The sequence below is a fragment of the Euprymna scolopes genome, chromosome 41 (assembly GCF_053919585.1).
Source record: "Euprymna scolopes isolate OS-2025 chromosome 41, ASM5391958v1, whole genome shotgun sequence".
Lineage (NCBI taxonomy): Eukaryota > Metazoa > Mollusca > Cephalopoda > Sepiida > Sepiolidae > Euprymna > Euprymna scolopes.
The window spans coordinates 10,939,757-10,956,909 of NC_136522.1; the positions used below are offsets into that span (position 1 = coordinate 10,939,757).

Below are 17,153 nucleotides of genomic sequence, written 5' to 3' on the forward strand. Positions count from 1 at the left end.
AGTACTACTATATAATCAAGTTAGCTGAATTGATTTTTTTTCAATAAAAGTTTTAAAATAATGCTGTAGTGTTGTTTTCTTTAGGGCGACAAATGCACCGTTCCAGTCTGTACAAATGTTTACACATTGGCCTTTATTATATAGTGGAAATATTATTATTATTATTATTATTATTATTATTATTATTATTATTATTATTATTATTGTTATTATTATTATTATTATTATTATTGTTGTTTGTTTGTTTGTTTGTTTGTTTGTGCATATATGGTAAGGGTTGGCGCGGGATAATGTTTTATTGCCGCAAAAAGGATTGCCATTATTTTGAAGAATGTTTAACTGAACATTTGCGAAGATGTCACTTTCCCCGTTGCCTCCTCCTCATCCTTCCCATCAACTTTTCCCTCTCTTCATCCGCGAACTGCGTTTTTCATCTTGACCTATATTCAATTTTGTATTAAGTTACAAACAATCCCTAGGATTCTTTATCTGTTGAACGCGTATGTCACCAAATATCGGACGAGGACTGGAATCAGTTTTCATCTTTCGACTCAAAGAAAAAGAAAAAGGAGAGAGAACTGAACATTCCTTCAGTTTTGGTTTCTACTTCGTCCATGAAAGACGCTGGGTGTCACTGTTGATCGTGACGGCCAGAGAGAAACCAAAACACTCACGTATATACATACATATACATATATACATATATCACCCACACACCATCTTCGTTGTTGACTTTACTTATATCTGGGCAAAAATATACTTTACGTAGATTTTGTTTTGCCATTTCTTGAATCAAATTCATATTCTTTGGGTTATTAAAAAAAAAAAAAAGAAAATCCCCAAAACTCAGAGCTTTTGGCTATTTAGAAAAAAAGAAAACGAAAATGAAGCCCAAATTGAGCTTCATCTTGTTGACCATATTGTGGTCTTTGATGTTTTTAGCATCCAATGCTAAGGAATCTAACGTAAGTACATTTTCATTTATGCTTGTCACGCCTTGGCCTTCTCTATCAAACACCATTTTCAGCAGTTATATTCGTTAGTCTGTCAAGCTCAAATTTAAATTATCAATTTTTGTCAGTAAATCATGCTTAAATTTGAATTAGGGTTTTCGTTAGTCTGTCATGTTTAAGATTGCATTAGCAATTTCGTTAGTCTCTCATGTATAAGTTTAGATAAACATTTTAGTTAGTCTGCTACACTTTAATTTGAATTAGGACTTTATTAGTCTGCCATGTTTAAATCTAAATGAATATTTTCGTTAGTCTGCCATGCTTATGTTTGAATTAGCATTTTCGTTAGTCTGTCATGCATAAATATGAACTAGCATTTTCTGTAGTCTGTCACGTTCAAATTTGTATTAGCATTTTCACACTTAGGGTTTAAACAACACTTTAGTTGTCACACTTAGGGTTTAAATAACACTTTAGTCTATTACGTTAGTCTGTCACGTTTTTATTTGACTCAGCATTTTTGTTAGTCTGTCATGTTTGTGAATGGATTATCAATTTTCATTAATCTGTCATTGATAAATTTGAATTAGCATTATCATTTTTCACACACATTATAACGTTAAATTTGCTACGATATTAAAAAAAAACTAGCGGGAGGGGGTGGGGCGCGCTTGCCGGTCGTAAACTATGTTTAATATATTTTAATTCATTAATATACAGGGTGGTTGCTAGAAAAGCGGGAAATTTGAAGGACAGCTTAGAACATGACTAAAATGCGTGATTGCTATATTTTGATTGGTTCTTTTGTTGTCGAGCTTGGATTTCTAGGTTAAGACGCTGCAGTCAAGTGCACGGACGACATTTTGAGTATCTATGAGTATAATTAAACATTTGTCTTTGAAAAACTTTGTGAAAATTATTCTTTGTAAAATAAATCGTTTTTTGACCAATGTCCCGCTTATCTACCGACCACCCTATATATATATTCGACCATAACTATAAGTCGTTTAATTTGAATTCTTTCTTATATATCTATCGGGTTGGCTTAAACGGTATATATATATATATATATATATATATATATATATATATATATATATATATATATATATACTAGCATTTCAGCTCGGCGTTGCCCGGGTGTTTGGAGGTGTATGCTGAGCAAAAAAAAAAAAAGAGTAAATTTTTTTTTTAATTTGACCCCTACTATGACCCCTTAAAATTTATAGTTTCGGGCTCAAATCACTTTATTAAGTTAGATCCAGGTTCAAGGAACCTATATCTAAAATTTCAAGTGTCTAGACCCAAAATTGTCGGAGGAGTTTGGTAGAGTTCTTAAAGGTCAAATCGTTGAAATTTGACCCCTTAAAAGCCAAATTTCTGGCTGACACCCGTCACATCGATTTTCCCAAATCTCAGTACCCGGTATTTCAAATTTCGAGTCTATAGACTAAAAATTGACAGATTTATTGCGTAGGGAAATGTACACAGACACACAGACACACAGACAGACAGACACGTTCACTTTTATATATATATATATATATATATATATATATATATATATATATATATATATATATATATATATACTTGTTTATTGTTATATAAACATGCTCACATCCTGCATCCTGCTGGTACAAATAGCCACTTGTTTCAATCAAACAACAGATATCATCAGGCAGCGACTTGACTATTCAAAAGTTCAATGAATAAACTTTATAAAGGTTATTCATTGAACTTTTGAATAGTCAAGTCGCTGCCTGATGATATCTGTTGTTTGATTGAAACAAGTGGCTGTTTGTAGCAGCAGGATGTGAGCATGTTTATATAACAATAAACAAGTATTATCAGCTCTTTTTATTGAGCACTATCTAACAACCTCGTTGAATTCATTAGTCCATTACTTTTGAATAAAAAACCCCGAGTATATATATATATATATATATATATATATATATATATATATATATATATATATATATATATATATATATATATATATATCTTATTTGTAGTATTCCGAATTTTACTGGGCTTTTATAATTCAGTAATCGTTCATATACCAATAAATTTTAAGCCAAAAAGAAATAACTTAAACTGTAAGCTACAAAATTATCATATTTCATAATTGAGCATTCATATATTGTTTTAACAAAAACCAAAACATCAAAGAATGGATTGATAGCAACAAATAGTGTATTTCATCGTTAGTTACAATTGGTTCAAGACTATTCGGACAAATTCAAACATTATGTAGTTTGAAAATTGCCACAAGAACACCCTTTCTTCAGACTTATTGAATAAAAACACTTTAACAATAAAACATTATGGAAACCATTTCCCTTATAAGGAAAAGAAAACAAGCGAAAGTATTTTACATTTTATATTAAAGGAATGAATTATAGGATGGTCAACATCATGAGTTTTGGAATATAGACTTTTGTCATTCATTCTCTCTCTCTCTCTCTCTCTCTATATATATATATATAAATATATATATATATATATATATATATAGTAAGTTAAAAATATATATGGCGATTAAGCTACACAGAATATTCTGCGTTTCATCCATGCTTATGCGAGAATTTTGTGGTTGTCTCGCGTTTTTATATATGCACCTTCTATTGAGTTTTTAGTTAGCCAATCAGCTTTCTAGTTTCTACCGCACCCTTCCTAATCAGCCAATGAGCAGGCACTTACAGGACAAAGGCTCAGTTGACTAAAAACTCAATAGGAGGTGCGTATATAAAAACGCAAGAGAACCACAAAATTCTCGCATAAGCCTGAGGAATCCTAGCGTGAATGAAACGCGGAATATTCTGTGTAGCTTAATCGCCATATATATTTTATAATTTACTACCTAGCTCTCCATACGTATTGAGCACTGTTGAAGTAAATACTTAGTTTACGCATAAATTTATACTTTCGTATATTAATTTATGTGACTAAACGAAGTAGTTATATATATATATATATATATACATATTTATATATATATACATACATATATATACATATATATACATATATATACACATATATACATATATATATATATATATATATATATATATAGTGAAGGAATGACAAAAGTCTATATTCCAAAGTTCATGATGTTGACCATCCTATAATTCATTCCTTTAATTCAGTTGACATTTACAATTCTTGACAGTATCTGTTTCGTAGTACAAAATCAATCACTTAATTATTATATCAATTAGTGAATCTATTTTGCCCTTAACTCATCAGAAGGAATAGCAACAAGCAATCCGTCAAAATTTTGCGCTACTGAACAAATACTGTCAAGAATTGCAAATGTCAACTGGATTAAAAGAATAAATTATAAGAGGGTCAACATCATGAACTTTGTTATATAGACTTTTGTCATTCATTCACTATATTGCTCTGTAATTACATTGAGCATCTTAAATAAGGATTGGTCCTGGATATGACCTAAAACTATATCCGATGGTGAGGGCCCCAGCTTGCAGGCCTTAGAGAGTGTGGAGCCACCCTTTGCGATTGCTCCCAGGTCCACTCTGACCTGGAGTGGTAGCACCTGTTAGGGTCCAAACTATGGGTTAAATAGAATACGACTTAAAAAACAAATATACTATATTAAAAAAAAATCGTTCTTCAAAATCACCAGATTCGGCATTAAATAACCTGAAAAGGGTTGATATGCCGTAAAACAAAACAACCAAACCAAATTAAATAAGGATTGGGATATATATTAGAAGGAAATAAAATATATTTCCACAGAAATATATATATATATATATATATATATATATATATATATATATATATATATATATAGTATTGATTCCAAAAGTTTTAAAAAAAAGAAATAATTAATTAGCTAGAATTGAAACCGAAACATATAGCGATCTAGGTGCATTCGATACCGTTTAAGCTAACCTGATAGATAGATAAGAAAGAGAAAGAATTAAACTTAAGCGACTTACAGTTATGATTGAATTTGCGCCCGCGTAAAACTAATAAAAACGCGTCGGCAATTTGAAATGAACATTTTGCATCTCAACTTGCCGACACGTTGCTGTACGCATCTTTATTTGGATGGATGGATAGATGATAGTCATCCCAACAAATATATTTTTTTTGTTATTAACCATCGTTGGTTCATGATTACTATTTCCTGTTAATTTCAGTGTATGTGACCAATAGATTAAGTGTTTAGCAGTTAAATATTTACATACATACATACATACATGCATACATACATACATGATGATTGCAACGTCTTGTCAGACGAGTGCCACTCCCTCAGACACTTAATGCCTATGAGCCCAAAAATGACTTTTTTTTTTTTTTAGTCCTACTGGTGAATTCACACGCTCAAGTAGGTATCATACTGAAGACGGGGTCATTGAGATCAATTATTACATACTTCCAGCATTTCAAGCCTCCACACGTCACAACTTTTCCGTCGCCACAGGACCATTTCTTTTGACAAATGCCTGAGGGAGTATCTATACACAGATGATGTTACAGAGTCTTAGCTTTGTACGACAGCTAAGTCTCTCTCTCGGTTCAAAATATTGAGATCCAGCAACAAGCAAGAGCAAGATAGCCAGCAACAAGTTAAACTACAGACCAGTTTAATGCGGGTACTGGTCTCCCGCTTTATGGTTTTTTAAATCAGAGATTTGCTTCTCCTAGAAGGGTTGCCTTCACCACGACTTAACGGAGCCCTCTCCACCCCAATATACACATGCATACACACAAACACACACGGTGCTAGTTCACCGTTGACCCCGAAAAAGGGTTAATTCGCCCTTTGGAAGGTCTTATTTTTAATCCTTCAGGGAGACTAGCCACCCTCCTCACCAAACAAGTCTGGTGGGGGAACCAGTTTAGTCGTGGTGACCCGACCATGAGGCAGGTAATACTGGGTTACATGGTACCAGTAGCATTTGATATGACCTGACAATACATACATATATACATGCATACATACATACATGATGGCTGCAAATTCGCTTTCGAACATTGCCAAAACAATAAAAAGATACACAAGATGGTAAAAAGTGTATCTAATTTATATCGAGCAATGCCTGTGCGTGAGGATTGTTATAGTAGGGAAAGACTTTGCACCGAGACAATCCCACTCTCTAAACAACTGCCACATTGATCCCAAAAAAAGAGCAAGTCACCATCATTGGATGTAGCAATCATCGCATGTTTTATATCAGAGTTTTCCTTCTCCTAGGGAGGTTGCCTTCATTACGGCTTACAAAGCCCTCTCCACCCACCATGCCATTTGATCCATGACTGGAACTTAGGTTGCTGGGCACCGGAGCATATTCCACACGCCGGTGGGTCATATATGCTGCAGCTTACAGGGCCTAAGCTCCTCTGGAGGTTTTTGTGAGGGTTACCTCACCCTTAGTCTTTGGTTAAATAACCTTGGCCCACAAGGCAGTGGAGGTCCAGTTATACGGCGCAGGACACTCGCCGTTCATCAGAGCCCCGTTTGCGTGGCAGTGGTCACGACGTGCACGTGGGGTTGATTTGTCTGGGAGAAGCACAGAAAGACGCTAGGACATCTGTGTGCTTTTAACACACGTCCACACCAGACCTTGACATACATACATACATACATACATACATACATACATAATCTAATGCTTTATTTATATAGAATAAATATTTATAAAACCCACTATGTCTGTTTGTGTATTTGTCTGCTTGTCTGTATCCATTTTTTTTCACAGTGCATCTCCTCTGAGACGTAAGATTGCAGAGCGTCGCAAGGCGTGTCCAATGATTACATTTTTTTATGGATCGTTCTTTTATAGGTTTTTTAGCCGGTAAAAATAGCTGCTAAGGGGGTCAAAATTGGAAAAAGTTGGAACTTGGTAGGTTTAAGTCGACTTAAACGTGTTATTTTTACGCATGCGCAAATTTACACTTATACATTACAATCGGTTTATTTTTAATTATTTCTTACACTTCTGACGATAGCTCAAACGATAATGACTAAGATTAGAACACTTTATGTTTTGGTTTCGAGTTTAGCTGATGGCATCCAAGTCATTTTTTTTTTAACTTTTGAAATCATTACTATATTTATTACAATTAAATCTATAATAATGAATACGAACTCTGCATAAATTAAAATATCATAGTAAGCGCATTTTACGACCGGGCAACGTCGGGCAACCAGCTAGTAAATGAATATTCGTTTTATTTTGATTTAAAGAATATTTAGCTGACAATTATCCTTATGGAAGAAAAAAAAAGCGCCATTTTTTGACCAGTTTGAGAGTTTGGTTGGTTGGTTGTTTTGTTTTACGGCATATCAACCCTTTTTTAGTTATTTAATGCCGAATCCAGTGATTTTGAAGAAAAAGTTTTTAATAGAATATATTTGTTTGTTTTTTTTGTTTTTTTCAAGTCGGTTTCTATTTAACCCATAGATGGGACCCTAACAGATACTGCCACTTCGGGTCAGAGTGGACCTTGGAGCAATGGCTCCACACTCTCTAAAGCTCGCAAGCTGGGATCTCACCATCGGATATAGTTTAAGGTCATATCCAGGACCTTGAGAGTTTTATCCACTCTCTTAAACAAACAAACAAACAAACAAACAGACAAAAATAAAAACGGAGCCGCTTATTTCCTCGCTCCATCTGCACTTACGTTTACGATATTAGCCGTAATATTTGTCCTCTTCTGACTACTGTTCTCATCTTGAGTGTTATTTTCATAACGTTTCGACTGACATAACCTGCGACCTTCCGCAGGTGCATCTTTTTGAAACTTGGGAATCTGCAAAGAATTTCAAGCCGAACATTTTATTTGATACATGAGAGTAGTATGCTCTCGTTTCGTCAGCCATGACTGGGCAGAAATACTAAATATTTTGCAATTGTATTTTGAGTGTTGCTCACACTGAGGATCAGACCTTCAACCTCCAGAAGAGTGTAACTTAGAACTGAATTTTACCAAAATATTTTATGCACTATGCCACATGCAGATTCCGGAATTCAACAGAAAGATTCTCAAGTTCGACAAGACACACCTGAAGGAGATTACATCGATTGAAACACTCAAAATAAAAACATTTACGAAATTATTTTGAAATAAATCCTACATTTTTTTCTTTTCCCACTGCTGGATGAAAAAAAAACGAAAAAAAAAAAAGGAAGAAAAGAACAAAAAAAAGATCCATCCGCTCCTTGCAGCAAAAAGAAGCGCTCCTTTCTCAAGAGCTCTTCCTCTTATTATTAGCGGTAAATTCTACCGATTGATGATTGATGCAGAAAGAACAGTGGATTTTCCATGGGTCCCACTAGTTGTTTATTGTCACTACTACTACTACTACTACTACTACTACTACTACTACTACTACTCATCATCATCATCATCATCATCATCATCATCATCATCATCTATATATTAATAGGATAACGTGTGTGTTATTTATTTCATGTGTCACGCTTACATTCGAGTGACTGTCGTCTAATTGTTATGGACTTCCATTCTCTTGTAATAAATAATTTTATCAATAATTCTTCATAAGTTTTGGTTTCGGTTTCGATTATAGCTGAAGGAACTCAAGTAATATATATATATATATATATACAGGGTGTCCACAAAGTCTGGCTACATTATGTAGGCAGACTTTGTGCAAGCATCCTGTAGATTATGTAGCCAGACTTTGTGGGCACCCTGTATATATATATATATATATATATATATATATATATATATATATATATATATATATATATATATATATATATTAGGAGCCTTGACTGTCATACAGACGGTCGGGTTTCAATCCTGGCTTGAGGTAGTTGCCTGTCTAGCTGCACTGATGAGCTGTGAAACAGCGAAACAGTACTGTATGTGGATGAATATATATATATATATACAGACACACGTGTGTGTGTGTGTGTGTGTGTGTGTGTGTGTGTGTGTGTGCGTAGTGTGCCCACAAAGTCTGGCTACATAATCTACAGGATGCTTCCACAAAGTCTGGCTACATAATGTAGCCAGACTTTGTGGACACCCTGTATATATATATATATATATATATATATATATATATATATATATATATATATATATATATATTTCATAAGTTTTGGTTTCGGTTTCGATTCAAGCTGATGCAGCCAAGTCATATGGATATAGTTTTTTTGTTTTTTTTAAATCACAACTTTATAATATATAAAAATCAATAGAACATTAACTCTATAATAATATATACGATTTCTGCAAGAATTAAAATCTCATATTTAAGCATACTTTACGAGTGGGCCATATCGAGCGTCCCTGCTAGCTTAGATAAATATTTTTGCAGTTTTAACAAAAGAGCTACAATAATATCAGAGCATCTCCATTTACGTTGAAAATCTACAAAATGCCAACATCAATATATTACATATGAAGGAGATCCCTGTGGAATTTATTATTATTATTATTATTATTATTATTATTATTATTAACTCCCTAGGAGTTCTCATAGAAATTACTCACTGATAATAATTGCTGATGTTCCCTGGGGTCTGGATGACAACAAGTCTCCACAGATTTCTATTACTCGCCACTTCTTTCGATAACCTTTGCAAATTGATTTTGCATTATCGCAACAGCTGCTTATCATTGATTTCTTACTGGAAACTATGACCATTGGTCTTTGCTGAGGTTTGGAGTGATCTCCATGCTTTTCCAGTGGAAGTCTACTTTGTGCTGTTTTCTTCCTTAATCGTTCCATCCTCCCTGCCGCATCATAGCTATTTTGTGTAATATCATTCGAAGCTGACGCCATTATTTCTTTTGGAGGGAGGGGCCGGCAATTTATCAGATTGCTTTCAGCTTAAGTTCCTTTTATTCATGTGGTCCGTCTATGTTTTTATTTTTTTTTTATTTTTGTTGCAATTTCCATGTTAGTGTTTGGAGTTTATGTACATTGAAGGATTTTCTTTAAAATGTCATTTGTTTTCGATTAATTGCCCTTACGATTATTGGCATTATATTGGCTTTCTTTGGGTGGCATATTCATTTCAGTTCTCTAACAAGTTCCATGTATTTGCTTCTCTTTATCTGTCTCTTCACCTTTTGATCTGCTGAGACGGCAAAATCTACAATTTGGCAACTTTTGTACTTCTTTTTAATTCTTATGACATCTGGTCTCCTTGTTTCGATGAGTTTATCTGTTTGCACCTCTGTGTCCCCGAGGATTTTGTGGTTTTCGTTTTCTAATGCTATCTCCGGTTTGTGTCTGTACCATCTGATTGCATATCCAAATGGATGGTGTTTGCATAGTTCCTAGTGTACATCATTCCCCACACAATCGTGTATGTTCTTGTATATTATTATTTACTCACTAGTAGTTAACACACAAGCCATCATCAAAGATTTCTCTTTGAGAACAACTTGTGGTGTTCCCTGGAGTCTGAGTGACAACAAATCTCCTCAGATTTCCAACACTCTCCATCTCTTTTGATACACTTTGCATAAGAATTTGCGTTATCGCAACAGCCGCTTGCCATTGATTTCTCGTTGGCAGCAACCATTAGCCTTCACTGGGATTTGGGTGGCAATAAGCCTCCCCCAAGGTCTCAGTCCTCTTTGCACTCAGCCAGCAAAGGTCTGGCTAGTGCTTTCTCTCCTCGGTCTTTCCATCCGCCTTGACTCTCCTCATTATTTGGTGTGGTGCTCGTTTTTGGTCACACACACACACACACACACACATACACACACGCACACACACACACATACACACACATACACACACATACACACATACACACACATACACACACATACACACACATACACATACACACACACACACACACACACACACACACAAAAAGGGACGGTATCTTACAATTATATTGTTTCAGTTTTCATGATTCCATGTGTTGTTCCTTTTTTTTTTTTACATTTGTAGCCGTTTCTGTATGTCCAGTTTGTGTCCGTAGTTCATGTGCGTTAATTTCCACAATATTTCATCTGTTTTCATTATTGCTATCCATTGTATTTTCTCAGCCATCCCTCTGATTCCAATCTCTCTCCTTCTTTTTTCAAAGTTTTTCGGTATTGTTCCTAGTGCTCCTATTATTAGTGATGTTATCTTGACTTTCTTCATTTTCCAGATCCCTTTGAGCCTTCTGACCAGTTTTACTCTGCTTCTCCGTCTCCTTGATCTTCACTCTACGATCTGCTGGAACGACAAAATCTACGATCTGGCAGGGCTTTTCTTTCTTGTTAACCATTATGACATTTGGTCTTATTGTTTGGATGGATTTATCCATTTTTATATCCATGTCCCTTAGGATCTTGTAGCTTTCATTTTCCAGTACTGTTGCCGGTTTGTGCCTGTACCATTTGTCTGGGTGTTCAAGATGCAATCATGATTGCTAGTTCTGCCCTCCCCACTTGATCGTGTCTATTTTATACTCTTTTGGGGCTAGTTTGCTGCATTCACTTATTATGTGCTTTATTGTTTCGTCTCTTTGTTCGCAGAGTCTGCATTTACTGTTTTCTTGTGTCTTGTTGATCTTTGCTTTGATGTGATTGATTCTAATTGCATTATCTTGTGTGGCAGTCATTAGGGATTCAATTTACCTGCTTAGGGTATTTTTTTAGCCATATCCAAGTTTTTTCGTTAGTCTCATCTTTTGTAATCTTTATGAATCGACCATATAGTTTTATTTCCTTCTTTTATTCCTCGTCTCTTCTTTTTCTTGTTTGTCTTTTCAGTGTCTCTTGCTGCAGTAATTATTCTTTTGGCGTTCTGCATTATGTATTTTGCTAATTCTGTTTTTTTTGTTTTATTTACACAGTTTTCTATACAAACCAGCCCTCTTCTCCTCCGTCTTTTCTTTTTCACATAGAGTCGGTGAGTATCCTGGTTTTCTAGTCGAGATTCCTCAATTCTTCTTTGGTTCAGCTTATAAACGGCCCAAAGTATCTTACTAGTGACACTGCCCATGTGTTTATTCCTTTAATTAGGTTTCTAATATATAATTTAGTTTCGAGGAGTTTTCTTGTCCTTCTGAGGTATCCATTTTCAATTTGCTCTTTCATTTCCGTTGCTTTGATAGTGTCTGCTTCCAGGACTCCCAGGTATTTGTAGCTACCATGTTCACCTAGTGCCCTCATCTCTGTTTGATTGGGTAATACTATACCTTCTGTTGCTTCTGGTTTTCCCCTCTTCATAGTCAGCAGTGTGCACTTTTACATACCGAATTCCGCTTGGATATCCTGGCTAAAGATTCTGGTTGTGTTTAATAGTGTCTCTAGTTCTGTATTTGTTTTAGCGAACAGTTACAGGCCATCCATGTACATTAGGTGGTTCATTCTTTCATCTTTGTTAGTGAACTTGTATTTAGCTTTGCATTTTTTTAGTATGTTGTTCAGGGGTATTACGGCTATAATGGACAGTAATAATGATAGGGAATCACCTTGGAAGATCCCTTTTTGTATTTTGATTTCAGTTATTGACCACCAGCTGTTAGTTCTAGTCTCCATGTTCTCAATGCATTTTCTATCAAATTTATTATCTTACCTGGTATTTTGTACATTATCCATGCTTCTGATATCTTGTCATATGCTTTTTTGTAGTCGATCCATGCCATGGCTAAATTCTTTTTTCCTACTTGTAACCTCCTTCAGAATCCTTTGGTCTATGTACAATAGGTCATGTGTTCCTCTTTTTTCCTTTCTGGCATCCTTTCTGTTCCTCTGGGAGTAGTCCGCGATTATGAAGGGAATGACAAACTTGTTCCCTCAGTTGTGCTGTAAGTATTTTCCACATTGTAGGTAAGCATGTTATTGGCCGATAGTTACTGGGGTTGTTTCTTTTTCCTGAGTCTTTTAGCACCAGTATGGTTCTACCTTTGGTCATCAATTCTGGCACATCTTCATGAAGACATTTTTTCAGGATCTGAATTAATCTTCCATGTTGTGCTGTGAATTTTCTAAACCAGTATACATGCATTCTGTTGTGGCCTCGTGCTCCCTAGTTTGACATTTTTCAAAGGGTTGTCTTGAGTGTTTCCTTGCATTTTTAAGTTTGTTGATCTGAGTTTCCAGCCTCACTTCCTATCCAGGTTTTGTTGGCCCTTTTTTATTCTCCATCTTTTTTTATGCTTTAAACTTCATATTTACTGGCTTGATACCTGCATAAATGAAATTGTTTAGGTCTGTAATTGTATGGGAGGAGTTTGTTCATCTTCTCTGTTTCAGCTTTTAGTTTCTTCCACTCTTGGTTCCCTAAGACTGGATGAGTGCAAAGAGGACTGGGACCTTGGGGAAGATTATTGCCACCCAAATTAAAGTGAAGACCAATGGTGATTGCTAGTGAGAATTTACTGGTAAGCAGCTGTTGCGATGATGCAACTTATTTTCATAGGTAATGGAAAGGGCTGATAGAAAATGCATTAAGAACATGGAGAAATCTTTATGGAAAGGACTGGAGAGTACTGAAAGCCTTTTTTATTTTTACTCACGTTCACCCCTAACAAGGCCAATTGGACTTAAAGGGTGTAGGGAACGACGTCACCATTTTGTTGTGGCCGTACCCAACAGTTTGTAGAGACTGTTACATCGAAAAAATACATTTAAAGTAGAGACATTTTTAACATTAAAGCCGAGTTACAAATAAGATGTTCTATTTAACTTAAAATATGCAAGAGTGTGTTTTGTGTACACCCACGTGTGTGAGTGTAGGTGTACACGTGTAAGCATGCTTTTGAATTTGGTGTGTATATTATATATATATATATATATATATATATATATATATACAGTAAAAGTTTCGATGAGTTCATCGCGACTGTTGTAACTACAGTGTTCACATCAGTTTGTTAATGCGTACAGTAAAAGTTTTGATGAGTCATTGTATATAGTGCTCATTCTTACCTTAAAACAAAAGTTCCGCCTGTCGAGGTGCACGGAAAAGTGCGCTTGTCTACATCGATGGTTCAGACGAAAAATGGGCGGAGATAGGCAGAGAACAAAAGTAGATTGAGAGAATGTACAGGTGTCACCTGTTGAATAAATCGGAAACCCCAACAAGTTAATAATCGGTGTGTATTTAGTAACATTTGTGTGCGTGCGTGCATGAGATACCTATCTGCATATCAGTCTCAGAAGCGGCTGCCTATAGGGGCTACAATTTGGAACAATGCCTGGGAAAGATTAACAAGATGTTGGTTTACATTACATTTAAACTTTTGCATATCAGTACAATCAGGGAAATAGGTAGCAGGAAGGGAATTCTAAAATCTAGCTGTCCAAAGGAAGAAACTATTAGATTAGAAAGCTTTTTAGTATTTAGGGGCCGTAACAGTAAAGGGATGGGATTTTGCTGCTAAGTGGTTTTATCGGGGATATGTACATCGAGGGAGCACGAGTGCAACGAGTTCATCAGAGCACATTCCATTAAAATACTTGTAAAACAGGCACAGAGATGCAACATTGCGGCGAGGGGACAGGGGTTGGAGCTTAGTTGACAAAGTGGGACCGATTAGATTGAAGACTCTTTTTTGGACCCTATCCAAAAGAGAGAGAGGTTAGTGGTTGATGCACCAGCCCAGATGTGGCAACAATACTTCATGCATGGGCGAATGGTGGCCTTGTAAAGGTACAGGATACTCTCAGGTGTGAGTAGTCTTCTAGCTTGATAGAGGGAACCCACCTTGTTGCAATGATGGAACAAGGATTGGAGCTTAGTTGACAATGTGGGACCTATTAGATTGATTCTGGAGATACTTATTGTCATCAAGACTCCAGGAAATACCATCGGTTGTTGTCAGTGAATAATTGCTCATGATGACCTGTGTGAGAATTTCTAGGTAGTAGTAGTAGTAGTAGTAGTAGTAGTAGTAGTGATGATGATGATGATGATGATAATAAACAAAACAACAATAACAAAACAAATAATAATGATAATAATTTCCTATTCCAAAAATCATGTAAATTGATCAAGTAGTTCTTTTTGTAAAGAAAATCATTTTTAAACGTTTTAAAGCGATTAATGTGAAATCGGTAGCATTACAAGGCTAATCTCTCAAGCTTAAATTATTGCAGACTTATCTGTCCTTTTTTAAGATGTCGATGCAAGACAGCCCCCTTTTGCTTAATCATAAAATTTCACACTTTTTTGTTTAAAAAAATAAAGCTGCTACATCAATTTATGTGACTTTTGGAATATGGCGTATTCGTTCCGCGATGGGTACATACATCATGAAGATTCCCCTGTATTTTCTGTATTTTGTATTTTAAAAAATTAGCTTGAATTCTAAATAAGAACATTGATAATAATACTAATAAGTTTACACCTATCTGCACCTCTGCCTTCCGCCTCCCCCCTTTTAGCGTGTGTCGCTATAAACAGGCACCACATAAACTAAGTAAGGGTCCAGAAGGATGGAAAGGCCGAAGAGAGAGAGAGAGAGAGAGAGAGAGAGAGAGAGAGAGAGAGAGAGTACTAATCAGACTTCTGCTGGATGAGTGCAAAGATGACTGGCACCGCAGGAAGGGTTAATGCCATCCAAATTCCAGCGAAAACCAATGGTCACTGCCAATGAACAATCAATGGTAAGCGGCTGTTACGATAACGCAAGTTCATCTTCAATGGTTATCGAAAGAGGTGGAAATCTAGGGAGACTTGTTGTCACTCAGACTCGAGAGAACACCATAGGTTATTCTCAAAGAGAAATGTTTGATGATGACCCAGGGAATAATAATAATAATAATAATAATAATAATAATAATAATAATGATAATAATGATGATGATGATGATGATAATAATAATTATTATTATTATGATGATGATGATGATGATGGTGATGATCATGTTGCTGCTGCTGATTGTTTGTTTGTTGAACATCATTCATGATGATGATTTTTATTTGTTTCCCAATATCGTTCTATTATGAATTCTTTCTAGAAGGATATCGAGTACTTATGGAAGGGGCTATGTGAAGGTTGCCAACATCATTCAGTTAAAGTGTTTCTGAGAATCGAACAGAGTTCGAACTTGGCACACCCAGGTTGCCAACCTGCATCATTAACCACGGAGCCATCATCACCTCCCTGATGATAATAATTCCAAAAACCTAAATAAAAAGAATGGGAGAAATTGGAATCAGAGGAATGACTGGAAAGATACAACGAATAACAATAATGAAAACAGCTGAAATATTAAGGGAAAACCCTTGAATGCGGAAACTAATACACATGAGCCACACGAGCGGACCAAACGAACTGCTGCAGAAACAAAGCATGAAGAAGCATTGCATGGAACCAAGAACATTGAAGATACATATCTATAAGTTGTTTATCCCCTCCCCCATCTTCTCCCATTACCCAATCACCGTCTCCCACGAAAGAATGATGCCAAACAGCCGAGAAGGATCAAGGAGGATGAATAGACAAAGGAGAGAGCACCGACCAGACCTCTAATCGACAAATGCGAAGAGAACTAGAACCTTGGGGAGGCTTATTGCCACTCAACTTCCAGTGGAGACCAATCGCCACTGCTAGCGATAAATCGATGGTAAGCGACTGTTGCGATAATGCAAATTCATTTGTAAATATTATCAAAAGAGGTGGAGAGCACTGGAAAACTGGAGGACTTGTTGTCACTCAGCTTCCAGAGAACACCACAGGTTGTTCTCAAGGAGAGATCGTTTATGACCTGTGTGAAAGCTCCTTGTGAGCCAATAATAATAATAATAATAATAATAATAAGTCGGTGGTTAGAAGATAGTTGATTTCTTTTTTATGGAAATCACCCCAGACAAAGCATGGGGCCACTTGATGTAAAGGGCTATTAAAAAAATGGTACTTCAAGGTAAAAAAAACTTGCCAACGATAAATGTTAGATGGAATAGATTCTGATCCAGAAAACAGCAATTCTTCCCTCTTTGTCAGAAACATCGCTCATGGAATGTGAGGACTAAAGGAGAAGCAAGAGTTACGTAGTTGCTGAAAGTAAACCCGAGATCCACTTTCTACTTTCCTTTAGAAAACCATTCTTAACATATATGGGGGGGGGGGCTTTGTTTACTATTATGTGCTTTCACCTAACAATTTAATTCAGAAAATATACTGCAAACATTGAATTTAACTTGAACGTCTAAAAAAATAAAAAGTTACAGTTGGGATTAATAGAATAGTCTTTGTATGGCGTGTGGCCAGC

At 35.7% G+C, this 17,153-nt stretch overlaps 1 protein-coding gene across 3 annotated transcripts in view; it reads left to right on the plus strand.

Annotated features, from left to right (window-relative positions):
• The first annotated feature begins 425 nt into the window (after positions 1–425).
• LOC145266351 (serine protease svh-1-like) overlaps positions 426–17,153 on the plus strand; it is a 228,974-nt gene continuing 212,246 nt past the window's right edge. For all 3 annotated transcript variants that reach the window (XM_080121964.1, XM_080121966.1, XM_080121965.1), the window contains exon 1: positions 426–965. In XM_080121964.1, coding sequence (XP_079978090.1) covers positions 885–965 — 81 coding nt within the window. In that variant the 5' untranslated portion in view covers positions 426–884. The remainder of the gene's footprint in view (positions 966–17,153) is intronic.